Source organism: Moschus berezovskii, chromosome 2 (genome assembly GCF_049115385.1).
Source record: "Moschus berezovskii isolate FMDL1 chromosome 2, NW_MosBer_1.0, whole genome shotgun sequence".
Taxonomy (NCBI): Eukaryota; Metazoa; Chordata; class Mammalia; order Artiodactyla; family Moschidae; genus Moschus; species Moschus berezovskii.
In genome coordinates this window covers 45,208,236-45,226,404 of record NC_142461.1, presented here as the reverse complement: position 1 = coordinate 45,226,404, position 18,169 = coordinate 45,208,236, and the positions used below count along the sequence as shown (strand labels likewise).

The 18,169-nt window shown below is 34.8% G+C and overlaps 1 protein-coding gene across 7 annotated transcripts in view; it reads left to right on the top strand.

The window, feature by feature from the left end:
- The window catches only part of NBEAL1 (neurobeachin like 1), a 165,186-nt gene that overhangs the window by 110,945 nt on the left and 36,072 nt on the right, over nucleotides 1–18,169 (top strand). For all 7 annotated transcript variants that reach the window (XM_055398718.2, XM_055398716.2, XM_055398714.2 and 4 more), the window contains 7 exons: nucleotides 5,445–5,593; nucleotides 6,208–6,341; nucleotides 8,659–8,760; nucleotides 10,133–10,228; nucleotides 10,624–10,748; nucleotides 13,174–13,314; nucleotides 16,237–16,367. In XM_055398718.2, the coding sequence (XP_055254693.2) occupies nucleotides 5,445–5,593; nucleotides 6,208–6,341; nucleotides 8,659–8,760; nucleotides 10,133–10,228; nucleotides 10,624–10,748; nucleotides 13,174–13,314; nucleotides 16,237–16,367 (878 nt within the window). The remainder of the gene's footprint in view (nucleotides 1–5,444; nucleotides 5,594–6,207; nucleotides 6,342–8,658; nucleotides 8,761–10,132; nucleotides 10,229–10,623; nucleotides 10,749–13,173; nucleotides 13,315–16,236; nucleotides 16,368–18,169) is intronic.

Here is an 18,169-nt window from a genome sequence, read left to right as displayed (position 1 = left end):
TAAAAGGAAATGACAACTTTATGCCAATAAATTTGACAGTTTAAATGAAATGGATAAATTCTTTGAAAAATATAACTTATCAGACCTCTACCAGGAAAAAATATATATCCTGAATAGCCTTAGATACACTTAAAATTTTTGAATTTGTGGTTTAAAAACTTCCCCTGTGCTTTGTTGCTCAGTTGTATCCAACTCTTTGTGACCCTGTGGACTGTAGCCCACCAGGCTCCTCTGTCTGTGGGGATTCTGTAGGTAAAAATACTGGAGTGGGTTGCCATGCTCATGTCCAAGAAATCTTCCCAATCCAGGCATCAAACCCAGGTCTCCTGCATTGCAGGCGGATTCTTTCTCATATGAACCTTCAGGGAAGCCCCAAAACTTCCCCTAAGCAAATGTAAAACATGTTCATTTCTCGTGTCTCTTTTGTTTTATTACCATAATATTGAACCTTTATATATTTTAAGCCCAACAGCATAGCTTACGCAGTTACTGTTTTATGCACTTGTGTTAAAATCAATTGAGAAGAAAAAACTATGTAATTATGTTTTCCTTTACATTCCTTTATATTTGCCTGCGTAATTATCTACCTTTACACTTTATTTCTTGGTATTCATTCATATGACCATCTGGTGCATTTCCTTTAAGCCTGAAGGACTCTCTTTAGTATTTCTTATAAGGAAGGTCTTTAAGCCACAAATTATCTTAGTCTTTTGTCATCTGTGGAGATTTTGAATTTGGCTTCATTTTTGGCTGCTTTTTAGATAACTGAGATATATTTTTTGAAAATTGAGATTCACTTACTATAAAACTTCCATTTTAAAGTGTACAGTTCAGTGGTTTTTTAGTCTATTCACAGAGTTATACTACATCACTACTATCTAGTCCAAGAACATTTCCATCACTCCAAAAGCAGATATTATACTTTTCAGTTCAGTTCAGTCACTCAGTCGTGTCCAACTCTTTGCGACTCCATGACGAAGCACGTCAGGCCTCCCTGTCCATCACCAACTCCCGGAGTCCACCCAGACCCATGTCCATTGAGTTGGTGATGCCATCCAACCATCTCATTCTCTCTCGTCCCCTTCTCCTCCTGCCCCCAGTCCCTCCCAGCATCAGAGTCTTTTCCAGTGAGTCAACTCTTCGCATGAGGTGGCCAAAGTATTGGAGTTACAGCTTTAGCATCAGTCCTTCCAATGAACACCCAGGATTGATCTCCTTTAGAATGGACTGGTTGGATCTCCTTGCAGTCCAAGGGACTCTCAAGAGTCTTCTCCAGCACCACAGTTCAAAAGCATCAATACATCGGTGCTCAGCATTCTTTATAGTCCAACTCTCACATCTGTACATGACCACTGGAAAAACCATAACCTTGACTAGGCAGACCTTTGTTGGCAAAGTAATGTCTCTGCTTTAGTAATCGGTCCCAATTTTCCCTCCCTGCATCCTCTAGCAATGGCTTATTGGCTTTCTTTCAGTATGGATTTGCCTGCTTTCAACATTTCATGTATTTCATATGATATGTTGCCTTTCGGTATAGGTGGCTCAGGTGGTAAAGAATTTTCCTGCAAAGCAGAAGACTCGGATTCAATCACTGGAATGGCTGCCCACTCCAGTATTCTTACCTGGAGAATTCCATGGACAGAGGAGCCTGGCAGGCTACAGTCCCTGGGGTCACAAAGAGTCAGACACGACTGAGCAACTAACATTTTTACTTTCTTTTCAATAATATTTCCAGGGTTTATCCAGGTTATTGCATCTAACAAAATTTAATTTGTTTTTTTTTTGGCTAAATAATATTCCATTATATGAATATATTATTTTTGTTTATCTGTTCATCAGTTGATGGACATTTCTGTAGTTTCTATTTTTTGATGATTATGAATAATACTGCCTTGAATATTCATGTATTTATTTTTGTGTCAACTTATGTTTTCAGTTATTTTGAGTATAAAAAAAAATTTAGATTTGCCGATCATGTGCTAATTCTATGTTTAACCTTTTGAGGAATTATGAAACCGTTTTCAGAATGACTATGCCATTTTACATTTCAGCATTGTATGAAAGTTCTAATTTTCATATTAGATTCTCCAATCCTTTCAAGCATCTGTTATTCTCTTTTTTTTTTTTAAATCTAAATTAATTTATTTATTATTTTTGGCTCTTCTGTATCTTTGTTGCTGCACAGGCTTTTTTCTAGTTGCACTGTGTGGGGGCTACTTTCTAGTTGTGGTACACAGGCTTCTCTTTGCAGTGGCTTCTTTTATTGCAGAGCATGAGCTGTAGAGCATGAGAACTTCAGTAGTTGTGGCATGAGGACTCAGTTGCAGTTCCCAGGCTTCATACCACAGGCTCTGTAGTTGTGGCACATGGCTTAATGCACTGCAGCATGTGGGATCTTCCTGGATCAGGAATTGAACACATATCTTCTGCATTAACAGGCAGATCTTTACCACTGAACCACCAGGGAAGCCCTGTCTGTTGTTTTTGTAAAATTTATTATATCATTCTAGAAGGTTTCCCTGGTGGCTCAGATGGTAAAGTGTCTCAAATGCGGCAGACCCGGCTTTGATCTCTGGGTCAGGAAGATCCCCTGGAGAAGGAAATGGCAACCCACTCCAGTGCTTAGGAAATCCCATGGACAGAGGAGCCTGACAGGCTACAGTCCATGGGGTCTCAAAGAGTGGACACGACTGAGCAACTTCACTTTCAGAAGGTGGTATCTAGTGGTTTTAATTTGCAGTTCCCTAATGACTAGTGATACTGAACATCTTTTCATGTGTTTCTTGGCCATTTATATGTCTTTATTGGATAAATCTTTATGAAAATCTTTTCTGCACTTTTTAACTGGGCTGTCTTTTTGTTACTGGGTTGTAAGTGTTCTTTATATATTTTAGCAACAAGTTCTTTATTAAATAGAGGATTTACAAAAATATTCTTTCCATTAAATTGGGTTTTTCACTTTTTTGTTGGTATTTTTAATTTTGATGACTTTCGTTTTATCAATTTTTTTCCTAAGAATTTTATATTTTATCTCTTATGTTAGGTCTTTGATCCATTTTGAGTTAATTTTTGTATGTGGTATGATGTCAGTCAGTCAGTTCAGTTGCTCAGTAGTGTCCGACTCTTTGCGACCCCATGAATCACAGCATGCTAGGCCTCACTGTCCATCACCAACTCCCGGAGTTCACTCAAACTCATGTCCATCGAGTCGGTGATGCCATCCAGCCATATCATTCTCTGTCGTCCCCTTCTCCTCCTGCCCCCAATCCCTCCCAGCATCAGACTCTTTTCCAGTGAGTCAACTCGTCGCATGAGGTGGCCAAAGTATTGGAGTTTGACCTTTAGCATCAGTCCTTCCAATGGACACCCAGGATTGATCTCCTTTAGAATGGACTGGTTGGATCTCCTTGCAGTCCAAGGGACTCTCAAGAGTCTTCTCCAGCACCACAGTTCAAAAGCATCAATTCTTCGGCAGTCAGCTTTCTTCACAGTCCAACTCTCACATCCATACATGACCACGGGAAAAACCATAGCCTTGATTAGACGGACCTTTGTTGGCAAAGTAATGTCTCTGCTTATGAGATCTGTATTAATTCTTTTGCATGTGATTCTAGTTGTCTGAGCACCGTTGCTTTCTCTTTGACAGGTAGTTTTGCTGGTTATAGAATTCTCGGTTGACAATTTATATACTATATTGTGATGCTTTAAAGTTATTCTTTTTGTCCTTAGCTTTTGTCACCTTGACTTTCTATCCATGTATGGATATCTTCGTGTTTATCCTGCTTCGAGTTCACTGAGCTTCTTGGATTTGTAGATTAAATTCTTTCATATTTGAGAAGTTGCTACCATTATTTTTTCAAATATATCTTGGCCTTTTTCTCTGTTCTCTCCTTCTGGGTCTCCTTTTGCACTTATGTTGTTTTGCATGATAGAACCCTCTGAGTTTCTTTCATTCTGCTTAATTCATTCTTTCTTTGTATTCTTCAGATTGGACAGTTTCTTTTTGATCTGTCTTCAAGAGCTCTGCTTCTTTCTCCTGCAAGTTCAGATATGCTGTTGAGTCTTTCTGGTGAATTTTTCATTTAGTTATTTTTCAATTTCAGAATTTCTCATTTGATTCCTCTTTATAAATATATGTATAATTACTATCTCTTTATTGTAATCTCTCTATGACTAGACATTTTTGCCATAATGCACTTTGGTTCTTTAAACATAGTTTTCTTTAGTTTTTTTCATGTATTTTTATGATAACTGCCCTGATGTCTTTGTCTATTAAGTTGATCTTCTGAGGTCCTCCCAGAAATAGTTTCTTTTTACTTCTTTTGAGTTCATGGTCCATAGTTTCCTGTTTCTTGCTATGTCTCATAATCTGTGTGAAACCCATACATTAAAAAAAATATATATATCCACTTTGGTTTCTGGTTTCCTCCCTTGTTTTTGGTTGTTGTTATTGTATTTTTGGTTGTCTAATGACTTTGGTAGATTAAGTTTGTGGAATCTGTTTTACCTATAGTGAATGCCATTGATGTCTGTACTTACTGGGTTTTTGTTTTGTTTTATTTTTAAAACTCTGCTTGTTGGGGGTTGCCTCTGGATCAGCATAGCTTAGTGGTCAGCCAGTAATTAGTTTGTGCTTGTGTTAAACTCCTTGATCAGTAATATTGCAACTCTTTGCCAGTGGATCTGTAAGTGGCTGAGGGAATTCATTCAAATTTGGTGATTTACACATCTGCCCTGACTTTTACTATGATTGTAAAGCCTCACAGTCATCTAAGAATGAGTAGCTAAGTCTCAAGTTTATAATTTATTCTGAGCATCACTTTGTTCAGGTTATAAATAACATATGGCAAATAATTCTTCAGAACTTATTTTAATATTACAGACTGACCAGTTTCAATAATATCTTTTGTTAGCATAAGCAGGTTATTTTGTTCATATAATTTTAATAATTTTAAAATATTTCCTTGATTATTTTTTAGCAAATGGAGTAGACATGGTTGTCTAGGGAGCTCTTTGATTTGGGTAGATTTTTTTAGTCAGACTTTATTGGGGTTTTATTTTTTCTTCAATGACTAGTGAATTCAGTAGATGTAAGTCTCATTCATTTACAAATGAAAAGCCAAAACTCTTTCTTTCATAAAATATAAATAAGGAACAGACTATGTACTTCCTTAAGTCACTTATTTCTCAATTTCATCACTGTGAACTTTAGAATTTCACTATTTAAAAAAACATTCTTAATTTTTTTTGAGATTAGCTTTAAGGATTGCAGTATTACCTGTTAGGTTGGTGAAATATGCAATGAAATGTTTTTTGTAGAAAATTCAAGTACCCTTTCTTGGATAGTGATTTCACAGAAATGAGATTTGATTTTGAATATGGTGTTCTTTTCCATTTACCCAGAATACATTGTTGGATCTTTTTTGTTTGTTTTTCCCCTTCAGTGATGAGAAAGAAGAACAGAATCAAAAAGAAAAATCAGTATTATCAGAAGATTGTGAACTCATAACAATAATTGATGTAATTCCTGGCAGATTAGAAATCACTACTCAACACATTTACTTCTATGATGGCAGCATTGAAAAAGAAGATGGTGAGGAGTTCTGGGGGAATAATTTCTGTTGTTCAATAGTTAAGTATCCAGTTTATCAATCATTGATGAGAAGAAAGCAATAAGATGGGCCTGTAAAATTGTAGTCTCTCATGTAAAGGGAGAAATAGAAATTCATTGTGGGATTAAATTCATTATTCAACAGTGTACTGAGGGGAATGCTTCTTTTTTATTATCAATGCTTTTTAAAATGTTTGCCTAACGGGGATTGCTATAAATTTAAGTTATAAATGCAATATTTTATTTATGTGTACTCTTGTTCCTATAGGCTTCTCACCTAGTCCTTTATCTGAAAATGAAAAGATATTTAAATCTAAGCTGCTAACATAAAAAGAAAAGGGAAAATGTTTTTAAGATACAATATTCAGAGTTATTCTCTATTCCAATGGAAAGGAAGTAGAAAAAGCTATAGAATTTTAAAATAGTTTTAAAAGAAATAGTTTAAACATGCAATACATTTAACAGATGGTTTTTATCTTATAGAGGTTGAATTCTATTTCCCTAAACGCTATTCTTGTCAGGAAAAGGATGTATTTTCTGCATAGCATATTTAACTTTATGTGGTCCACAGTCACAAGACTTTTTTCTGTTTTCAGGAGTAGGCTTTGATTTCAAGTGGCCTCACTCTCAAGTTCGAGAGATTCACCTACGACGGTACAACTTAAGGAGGTCAGCCCTTGAGATTTTTCATGTTGACCAATCCAACTACTTTCTCAATTTCAAAAAAGAGGTTTGTAAAAGACTACCTTTCTCCTAGACTGTTAGCTTGAAATAATTTTCCAACTAGTAAGCTATAATGAAACTTTACACTCTGCTCTTCCACTGTGTCAGAATATTAGAGAAAAAAAATATACTTTGGGACTAAGAAGCATATGAATTTTTGTTGGAATTTGTGTTTGAGTGTTTGGAGGGTATTTTATATCTAGGTAGATAAAGAAGTCAGTAGAGTTTTGAGTGTCAGCAAATAGATGTCTCACATTGTGAAATACTATGGTATATATATATGATATAATTGGATTTATGAAATTAGATTGGGTTGAATTCAACAATAATGGAGTATGTGTAATCAAAAAAAAATATAATGGAGCATGCAGTTCTTCTAGGAATAACATAAATTCTTAAATAGTATAAGCAGTTAAGAGATTGTCACTGAATTCAGGTTCCCTGGATCCAAAACCATTCCACCACTAGCAGTGTAACCTTTGGCGCAATACTTGCTCTCAACCTTCCTTCCCTTTGGCATATACGTGAGGCCAGAGTTGCATTACAGTTTGATAGCTTTCTTTTACCTTGCCTAGCTTTCTCTCCATTTTTTCTCTCTGGTATCTGTCCTAATAAAATCCTCCATGTTCAATTCTGTCTTAGCACTTGCTTCTCAGATTACCTGGATTCAGTTCAGTCGCTCAGTCATGTCCAACTCTTTGTGACCCCATGCCAGGCCTCCCTGTCTATCACCAACTTCCGGAGTTTACTCAAACTCATGTCCATTGAGTCAGTGATGCCATCCATCCATCTCATCCTCTGTTGTCCCCTACTCCTCCTGCCTTCATTTTTCCCCAGCATCAGGGTCTTTTCCAATGAGTCAGTTCTTCACATCAGGTAGCCAAAGTATTGGAATTTCAGCTTCAGCATCAGTCCTTCCAATGAATATTCAGGACCAATTTCCTTTAGGATTGTCTGGTTGGATCTCTTTGCTGTCCAAGGGACTCTCAAGAGTCTTCTCCAACACCACAGTTCAAGAGCATCAATTCTTTGGCGCTCAGTTTTCTTTATAGTCCAACTCTCACATCCATACATGACTACTGGAAAAACCATAGCTTTGACTAGATGGACCTTTGTTGGCAAAGTAATGTCTTTACTTTTTAATATGCTGTTTAGGTTGGTCATAACTTTTCTTCCAAGGAGCAAGTGATTAGCAGAGTCAATAACTTTTCTTCCAAGGACCTGGATTAGCAGAGTCAATAACTTACTTTCTATTCATTTGAGATCCAGGTGTATTTATAAATGATTTGATTCAGACCTTTGAGGAACATTTTTCTATTTTGACAAAAGGGTAATTTTTCACTGTTAAAAATAAATTTTCACCCATAGGAAAATACAATGTATGTGTTTTTTAGAAAGCTATTTTATGTAATTAAACTAAACACACTCCTGTTGTATATAGTTTTTTGTTTTTTTTTAATTTATTTTATTTGGCTGCACCAGATCTGAGTTGCAGCTCTTAGGTGTGGCATGTGGAATCTTGTTCCCTTACCGGGGATTGAATCAGGGTCCCCTACACTGGGAGCTCAGAGTCTTAGCCACTACACCACCAGGGAAGTCTCTTGTATATAGTCTTTAAAGCATATTGATATGTGGTACCTAATCTTCATAACAATCTTCAGATTAGATATGGAAAATTCCATTCCTTTTTTTTACAGATGAGGAAGCTGAAGTTCAAAGATTAATTTTATTTCTTTACATTTTCATAGTCCTGAATAATCCACAAAGCTGTAAAGGGTAGAGATTATTATATTGAATACACAAATGAGACTCAGTAAATTAGTTGATTTGTTCAGATGATTAGTAAATGACAGAACTAGATTTGAACTGAAAGTGAGCTAGCTTTCTGATAAAATGTGTGACGGTTACACTATTAATATACTGTAACATTCTAAAAAAAATGTATGTCATAAATTTGTTAAGCCTAGTAAAATAAAGAAGTTAAAACCGTAATCTTCTGTTTAAGTGAAATGTTCAGATTAGGCAAATCCATAGACACAGAAAGTTTAGTGGTTGTCAGGATGAAAGGGAAATTAGAGAGTGATGACTCATAAGTATGTAGTTTCTTTTGAGGATGACATAAATGTCCCAGAGTTAGGTAATGTGAATAGTTGTACAACTCTGTGAATATTTTTTTAAAAAAGAGAAAAACCCCACTGAACTGTATACTTTAAAAGGGTGAATTTATGGTATGTGAATTATATCTCAATAAATCTGTTAATAACGTCATAATCCTGTTTTGTCTTAATCTATTTTTAACCCATAAAGTGCTGTTTTTTTAATAGGTTAGGAACAAAGTATATAGCAGACTGTTGTCACTTCATTCTCCAAATAGTTATGGAACCAGATCACCACAGGAGTTATTCAAAACATCAGGACTGACACAGGTAGGAAATTTTAAGTCACTGTTTGGTGTTAATTTTGTATCTTAGACTTTTGCCTAGAAGTAAATCTTCCTTCTGACTATTTTATTTTGATTATACAACTGCTGTTGTTCCATTCAGGTTGATCTTTTGAACTGTCTTTGAATCTTTCTGTTTCCCTCACACATAAGAGTGCCCTGTCCTCCGGCTCCCATATCATTCAGTTCATGGGTATATCTTATAACTTCTTTCATTATAATGTTCTTTTAAAAAAATAATGTGGAACTTTTCTTAATAATAAAAATCCATGCCAAGAAAAAATGAAAAAATACAAGACACCTTGGAATACAGGCAGAAAAAAATTTCTCCAGTCTTTCTGTCTGCCAAAGCTAACTAATGTTTCCATGCATTTTATCCTCACATAATCCCAGCATCTCTTGAATTTGCACTGTCAAAAGCCAAGGAAAGGCTCTTGTTTTTTTGCTCTCTGGTGTTGTTAGTAGTCTCCTAATTGGGTTCTCTGCCTCCTGGCTCTCTCCTTCCTCCTACATATGTGTTAATCTTAAAGTGTTGCTCTTATTCAAAAGCCATCAGCAGTTCCTTCCTATTGTTCATGGAATCAGCTTTATTTAAAAGTACATTCCCTGCTTTCTGTGGTATACACTTTATTCATTAAAGTACTGAGTCCTCAATTTGGCACATAAGTATTATTGGGCTTTCTGTATAGATAGATTGATTTCTCACCATTTCTACATGTCTTTTGCTTAAGGCACACAGTAAACTTAAAGGTGTATGTTAATCTGTCTTCAAAAAAAATGCTTGAGCATACTCACACTGTGTAGAGTAACTAGTAGACTAGATTTAACAAGGTAATTAAAAAAATAATGATTCTGTCTTTCTTTAGAAAGTTTTTTATCTGTTATAGCAAAATCCCACCTACCTTTACTGTATAAAGGAATTTTTCTGAGCAGAGATATTATAATGTTATTTAAAATTTGTAGATCAGTTAAGCACATTGAGATACTGATATTTTAATATTTATACTTAGATTTCAGTTAATGACAAAAATTTAAAATTTGGGCAGTCCTTCTAGAATTAAACATTTTTATATTCAAATAAAATAGTTTTTAACTAAAGAAAAGACTTAATTATTTTAGGAGATCTTTTAGACTGCAGTGAGAACTTTCTTTTCCTTTTCTAAAGACCAGTTTTTAAAAGAAAGTGAACTTAGGAGAAGTATGTTGATTTTTCTCCCTGTTAAATCTTTTTTAAAAAACTTAACTTTTACCAGAAAGATGATAGAGATAGTGGTTGCAAGATTATGTTAGTACTGTCAGTAATAGTTATTGATTTCTAAGAGATGTAGACTAATTTTGATTTTTTCTGTGCTATCTAGAAATGGGTAAACAGAGAGATATCAAATTTTGACTACCTCATTCAGTTAAATACAATGGCAGGACGAACTTATAATGACCTTGCACAGTATCCTGTGGTGAGTTTTATAAAAATTCTGTAAATATACACTTGCCTTTCAGTTTTATTATATACAAAAATATAAGTGGCTTATATCTAGTTTTTAAAAAAAAAGATATAAAAACTATTTTTGCCTTTCTATTTATTTCTTACCCTGCTATTTTCAAGAAGTATACAAGTATGAAGGGCATTTTAAAAATGAAAGCCTTTTTTCTTTTACTTAATTGAGAATATTTCAGTGGAATTACAGGAGATAATGTTTCTGGTTATTGAGCTAAAAATGAATAAACATTTCCAACAGGGAAAAAGTAAAGACTGTCCCTTTTTGTCTTTAGAAAAGTGTTTGATATTAGTTATGGAGCTGGTAGCTTCCCTTGGAAAGAATGTCTCAATTGTAAATTGTGGCTCTTTTAGTTCCCCTGGATTTTACAAGATTATACTTCAGAAGAGCTGGATCTTAATAACCCATCTGTATTTCGAGATCTATCCAAACCAATTGGGGTAGTTAATGATAAAAATGCCAAAGCCATGAGAGAAAAGTAAGTGCCTTTCATCTGCTTTGATAGATAAACCTATAGCAGTTTGAATTTGTATTGATTTCTCCTATGGCTAACCAAGTGTTACTTTTTAAAAAATGCACAACTGCTGCTTTTGCTAATTAGAGTCTGATAATTCCTTCACTAAGTTTTCTTGAAAATGTTATCAGTTGTCTTTCAAATATCTTAACTGTAGTCTGTGTCCCTTCATTACCAAATTTAATGTTGTTTAGAATTGCTTTTCTCCTTGTAATAAGAGAGTGAAGTCATAAAGAGGAAAACAAGTATCATATATTAATACATATGTATGAAATCTAGAAAGGTGGTACAGATGAGCCTGTTCGTAGGGCAGGAATAGAGATGCAGACCTGGAGAACCGACATGTGGACACAGGCGGTGGGGTTGGGGTGGCAAAGTGTGGGATTAATTGAGACACTAGCACTGACGTGTAAATTGAACCTTGTGTAGCACAGATAGCTAGTGGGAAGCTGCTCCATAGCACAGGGAGCTCAGCTCTGTGCTCTGTGATGACCTAGAGTGGTGGGATGGAGGCTGGGGGGAGGGAGGCTCAGCAGAGAAGGGATGTGTATACGTATAGCTGATTCACTTTGGTGTACAGCAGAAACTAAAACAACATTGCAAAACAATTATCTACCCAATTAAAAGATAAAAAGTAAGTGTCCAAGGGTGGAATTCTTTATCCCTAGGTATTTTAGACTTAATAACCTGCTAATCTAGCATTTATATCTGATGTACTATTTTGGTAGATACCAAATTAATAATACTAATCTTTTCAGTAATAATGTGAATAAAGAACAGTGAAATGTAAGAAAATTTAGAAAGTAACATTTGAAAGGAAAGAAAATACTTATATATATTTATGATCATCCTGTAAATGTCTCATAATTTTTTTTGTTCAAAGCAAGTGGCTGACAAGTAAAACAATAATTTTAATTTTCCTTTTTCTCCATGTGAACTTATGGATAACTTCCAGGAATAAAAAAGTTTTTGCAAACAAAAACTTAGTTGTAGATTTGATAGTACATTATTTTTTTTCCTTTTTATTTGCAAATCTTCTGTAAGACCTTTTTGCAGTGTTTAATTTTGATTTACTAATGGAATTTTGCTGTATGTATATTACCTCACTGCTATTAGTCAAACTACTAACACTGTTCCTTAGGAAATATATTTCATGTAGGCTAACTTATTTTATAGATAATGGAAGATACAATTTAATTTATGTCTCAATAGTATATTTTTCTGCTTAGGTACAAATGACTTTGACCTAAAAACTCTCTTTATTCTCCTGAATATTAATGATTTCTATGTAAAAAGGAAATTGACCATAGCTTAGCAAATTGATTAGTATTTTGGTTTAAAATTTTAATGTTTATTGCTTCCAAAAAACTGTTCATTCTTATTTAGAGTTTATGCCCACTAACTCAGATGTCACCATTCAGAACAATTACAATATTAGTGATAGTGCTTGAAGAGTTATTATATATATGCCCTGTGCTAGTAATCTGACTTAGGCCTTTTTTCTATTCCACTGTCTACTTTTTATTTTATTTTATTGGAATATAGTTGATTTACAGTGTTGTGTTAGTTTCAGGTGTACAACGTGATTCAGTAATACACACATATATTCATTCTTATTCAGATTTTTTCTCATATAGTTTATCACAGAATATTGAGTAGAGTTCCCTGTGCTATACACATCTATTTCCTTCTTCTACCTTTGAATTATTAGACATTCATTTTCACAATTCTTGACTGACCCTCTGTATTTTTTTCTATTACCTTGGCCATACTATGATGTCTAATTATCACATTCTTACAATAGCAGAAAAATAGAAACAACCTAACTATCTATAAATAAATAGTTAAATTGTTATATATTCCAAGATTTTGTAAAAATATTTTATTGAAGTGTAGCTGATTTATGATGTGTTAGTTTCTGCTGTGCAGCAAAGTGAGTCACTTACATATTTTGTAAGATGTTAATAGAAAATTGTTAGATGAAAAAATAAGTTGTGAACAATATACTAGGTGTAACAGTTTTATATTAAAGTGTATTTTATATTAAAATACATATTAATTCATAATTGACAAATGTTTGCCAGAATGATATTATTTATTATCTCTGGGAAGTACAATTGTAATTGATTTTAAATTTCTTTATTTTTGGTTCTCTGTGATTTCTAATCTATCTGTAGTGAAAATAATTATTGCATAATACAAAAGTATTCCAAACTCCACTATTAGTGCTACTTTATTGTTCAGGAAGTATTAGTAATTTTTTTCATTTATTCATGTGATGTGATGATATAAATACATAGCCTCTTAATAAACTGTTTTCAGCAATACAAGTATCTGTCCTAAATTAATTTTGCTCTTGTGATTATAAAACTTTAGTTTCTGTTTTTAGATATGAAAATTTTGAGGATCCTATGGGAACTATTGATAAATTTCATTATGGTACTCACTATTCAAATTCTGCTGGAGTTATGCACTATCTTATTCGTACAGAACCATTCACCACTCTCCACATCCAGCTTCAGAGTGGAAGGTATGTTTCGGGTAAATGTTTTCTTAAGACTATATGATAGTGTTGAAAACGCTTTGCCTTCATGTCATGTACTGTTATAGGGTTCCCTGGTGGCTCAGATGATAAAGAATCTGTCTACAATGCAGGAGATCATGGCTACCCACTTCAGTGTTCTTGCCTGGAGAATTCCATGGACAGAGGAGCCTGGTGGGCTACAGTTCATGGGATCGCAGGAAGTCAAGCACAATTAAGCGACTAACACTTTCACTTTCATATACTAGTATAACAGGACCTTACCTTTTTTATTCTCCTCTTTTTAGGTTTTGATTCATATAATAGCCCCTAGATAAAAGTAGTCAAACTACTTTGAGAACGGGTCACTCAAACTGACTTACACAAATGACTTTTAAGGTGAATTCCTCTTTACTGTTATCTAGTGAACTTTTATTATTTTCAGCTGGATTTAGGAATCTACCAGAGATTCAAACTTAGAACTGATTTAAACCTTAATCCAAAACATCTACCAGAGATGTCTAACCAGTGCCTCTGTAGTCCTCCTAAAAATATTGATCAGTAGGAATAAAAATAGAGAGGAATGAAGGCCCTTACATTATCAGTAGCAGCTCAAACAGGTCTGCGATGCCACTGTATTATTGTATCACCTGTCTATATTATACTTAACCTAAGTTTCACATTTTCTTATTTATCCTAAAGAAAGAAACTTCTTCAAGAATCCTCCATTCCCAAGCGTATCCTCCAGGTTCCTCCTTACTTACTCTCACTGTGACTCCCTGTTGCCTTATTCTTTAACATTATCCTTTTGCCTTTTCTGATGAATCAGAAACTATGTAAACATTGCCTGTTGTGCTCTCTTTCCATGTAACGTTTATTTCTTAAAATTAGCCTGGGTTTCTTATTCCTGTCTTTAGTTCACTGAGCCTTGTCTTTCAAGGAGAGGCTTAGATCACTACATATCTCCAAATGTTATGTTTGCCATGAAATCAGATAATTTTCCTTCCAGGAAAGTAAACCTGGGTCTCTTCAGCTTTTAGTGATTTTACAGCTTTTAAATGATTTTTTAAATAAGACTTCAAAAGTAGATTTGTGCTTCAGAGGACATTATCAAGAGAGTTAAAAAGACAACCAGTTCAGTTGGAGAAAATATTTGCAAATTATAGATCTGATAAAGGACTTGTATCTAGAATATATAAAAAAAATCCTTGCAATGCAACAGTAAAAAGACAAATGACTCAATTAAAAACTGAGCAAAAGATCTAAATGGACATTTCTCCAAAGAAGATTACAGATGTCTAATAAACACATGAAAAGTTGATCACCATCATTGGTTATCAGGGAAATTCAAATCAAAACCAAAATGAGATACCTCTTTACACTCATGAGGATGGCTGTAATAAAAAGATAGATAATACCTACTGTTGATGAGCATGTTGAGAAATTGGAACAATTATGTATTGCCAGTGGAAATTTAAGATGATGCAGCCACTGTGGAAAACAGTTTGGCAGTTCTTCAAAACATTATACACAGTATTACCCATGACCCAGCAATTCCAGTCCTAGGTATAGACCCAAGATTATTGAACACGTATGTTTATGCAAGCACTTGCACACAAATGGCCTTAACAGCTTTATTTGTAATAGTCCAAATATTTAAATAACCCAAATGCCTGTGAACTGGTAAAGGAATAAATGAAATGTGGTATACCCATGGTGTGGAATATTATTTAGCTATGAGTTAAGAGAGGGAATGAAAGATTGATATATGCTACAACATGGATGAAATGTGAAAGCAGTAGTATGTTGAATGACGTAAACCAGGCACAAGATACCATATGTTATATATGATTTACATAACATGTCTAAAAAAAGCAAATCCATGGAGACAGAAAGTAGATCAGTTACTGCCCTGGGCTGAGGGAGGGTGAATGGAGAGTGGCTGCTATTAGATACAGGATTTCCTTTTGGAGTGATGAAATGTTCTAAAATTGTTTGTTGTGATGGCTGCACAGCTCTGAATATACTGAAAGCTATTGAATTGTCCCCTTAGAGTGAATTACATATATGTTAATTATATATCAGTTAAGCTGTTCTCCCCCCACCCAAACAAAAAGATTCTGCCCTGAAAGCTGTACCTCTCATTGAATTTGAATATATCATTCTTAGACTTTATTGATGACCCAGTCATTAACTATAGTTAAATTTAGAGTTCTGCTAAGTTCAGCTCTGCTTCAAAACAAGATTGCTAGGCACAAGAAGAGTCATATTAGTCATCAGTTGTCACTTAGAAGACATCATTTATGGGATAAAACTAGGAAAACAACGTCAAAGGAGATGAAACAGAAGGGGTTTATGCGGTTTGTGATTAGCTAAAACATAATAAAAATTGCAGCATGACCACTTCTTTCAACTGCGGTACGCCCATGATGGAACTTGAAAATAAAGTTAAGATAATAGTATATGGAAGTAAAGTATAAAAGCTTTAACCTCAGAATTATTTCCCTAATTCACCATCTACTTTTTAGCCAAAGAGTTTGTGAAGATATTTTGTATCATAGATTAATCAGCAGCATTACTATAGATCTGTTAACTATGTCATAAATACTATAATACTTAGTGATATTTAAACTCTGTAATTCTAAAATATCCAAATAATATTTATTTACACTCTGTAATAAATTTTACTCAGCAAAATTACGCCATTTTCATCTAAGATGATACTAGTGATTAAAATTATAGTATTAAGTTCCTGACAACAAAATAAGAAAGATTTTCATAAGGAGGGCATATTTTGTTTTTAGATGTTAAAGAGAAAGGGTAAATAAGGAGAAAGTAAACATGAGGCACCCTGAAGAAAGTGTAATTTTGTTTTAGCCTGTTGTTACTCACAGTCAGGACTCACTGTTCCCTTCCCGTCTCCACATGTAGGTTCGACTGTGCCGATCGACAATTCCATTCCATCCCTGCTACCTGGCAGGCTCTCATGGACAATCCATACGATGTGAAGGAACTTATTCCCGAATTCTTCTATTTCCCAGAGTTTTTAGAAAATCAAAATCGTAAGAAATAGTTTTAAAACTGGATTGAATAGGTCCCAATGGAGGATCTTGAAAAATATCTTTTAGGACATTTTTTGTGATGACCTATAGATTATTTATTCTGTGTTTGTATTACTCAGTGACAAGGCTTAACTTAATATCCAGGTACTAGTCTTACCTTCCACAGAAATGCTGCAGTGAATAAGATAAATGAGTGAAATTTGAATTAGTAAGGGAATTTATCCAAGTACAGTGTTTACTAGTGAAGCAAAAAGTGGCTGCAAGCTATTTCAGCCATACAGCTGCGTGAGTTAGTGTTTGAGTTAGATAAGATGAAGGTTTATATCAGGCGTCAGCAAACTATAGATTCATGGGCCAAATCTGTGAGCAAACTACTATTTATCAATAAAATTTTTTGGAATACAGCTGGCCAATACATTTACATAAGCTGTGGCTGCTTTCACAGTATAATGGCAGATTTGACCAGTTGCAGCAAAGACCATGGAGAAGGCAGTGGCAAGCCACTCCAGTACTATTGCCTAGAAAATCCCATGGACAGAGGAGCCTGGTAGGCTGCAGTCCATGGGGTCGCTACAAGTCAGACATGACTGAGCGACTTCACTTTCACTTTTCACTTTCACACATTGGAGAGGGAAGTGGCAACCCACTCCAGTGTTCTTGCCTGGAGAATCCCAGGGACGGGGGAGCCTGGTGGGCTGCCGTCTATGGGGTCACACAGAGTCGGACACGACTGAAGTGACTTAGCAGCAGCAGCAGCAGCAGCAAAGACCATAGGTTCACATAGCCAAAAATACTTATTCTTTGTCTCTTTGTAGAATTTTGCTGACTCCTTTTAGAGTAGAAAACAGGAGGCAATTTGAAAATAATGACTGAGTTTAAGTTACCACAATATTTGAAAAACCATATTATTGTTTTGTTATTGTTTTAAATTAATTTTTATTGGAGTATAGTTGCTTTATAGTGTTGTGGTTGTTTCTACTGTACAGCAAAGTGAATCAGCTATACGTATCATGTTATGTTTTTGAAGAAAAGAATCATAGAAGGAAATATGGTCTTTAAGGATATCCAAATACATTTTCGATGACGTAGTTTTAGATCTAAGTACAAATAAGAAAATGGCAAGATCGTTCAGATTTGTGTTCTTTAGGAAAATTCCAGGGTCAACAGCTGTTAACAACTTCCTTTTCCTCCCCTAGCATGTAATGTTAAGGTTTGACCCATTGCTTCCCCAGTAGAATTATTTGCCATGCTGGTGAGAACGTATCCAGGATCTCATGACCTTTGATCGTGCGCTCTAGGACTGGCTGTTGGATCCAAGGCATCTGATTCTCAGAGAAAGGCAGTTCCAGTTGGTCACCTTCAGAAAACTGAGTGAAACTATTGACAAATCTGACCCTAGTCAACCAGAGGACTGGATCTTCTAGGGCAGGGTATCCAGGATAGAAGGGATGAGCGAATTAAATTTGGACCCAGAATTAAAGGTCTGCTTAGCTTGACAATTTCTGACATTCACCAGAGCCAGAGCTAGTTGCTCTCTGTTACTACTGTCCTGGTGGCCTCCATTTCTAATTATCCATCACCAATTTTTTCAAAATGAGCTGGGTGGGAGAAAACAAAGTATATTCATTAGAATGACAACAAATATTAATAAAAGCCACTCAAAATTGTATGAGGAAGAAAATGTTAGTATTTATTTTCCATAATAAAAATCCTGAGATATGGTAACTTAACAGCATCCTCAGAGTCAAGTTCCTTCTGTATTTTTTTACTCTGCTGTTCTGAGTATTTTAGATTTGTTCTTG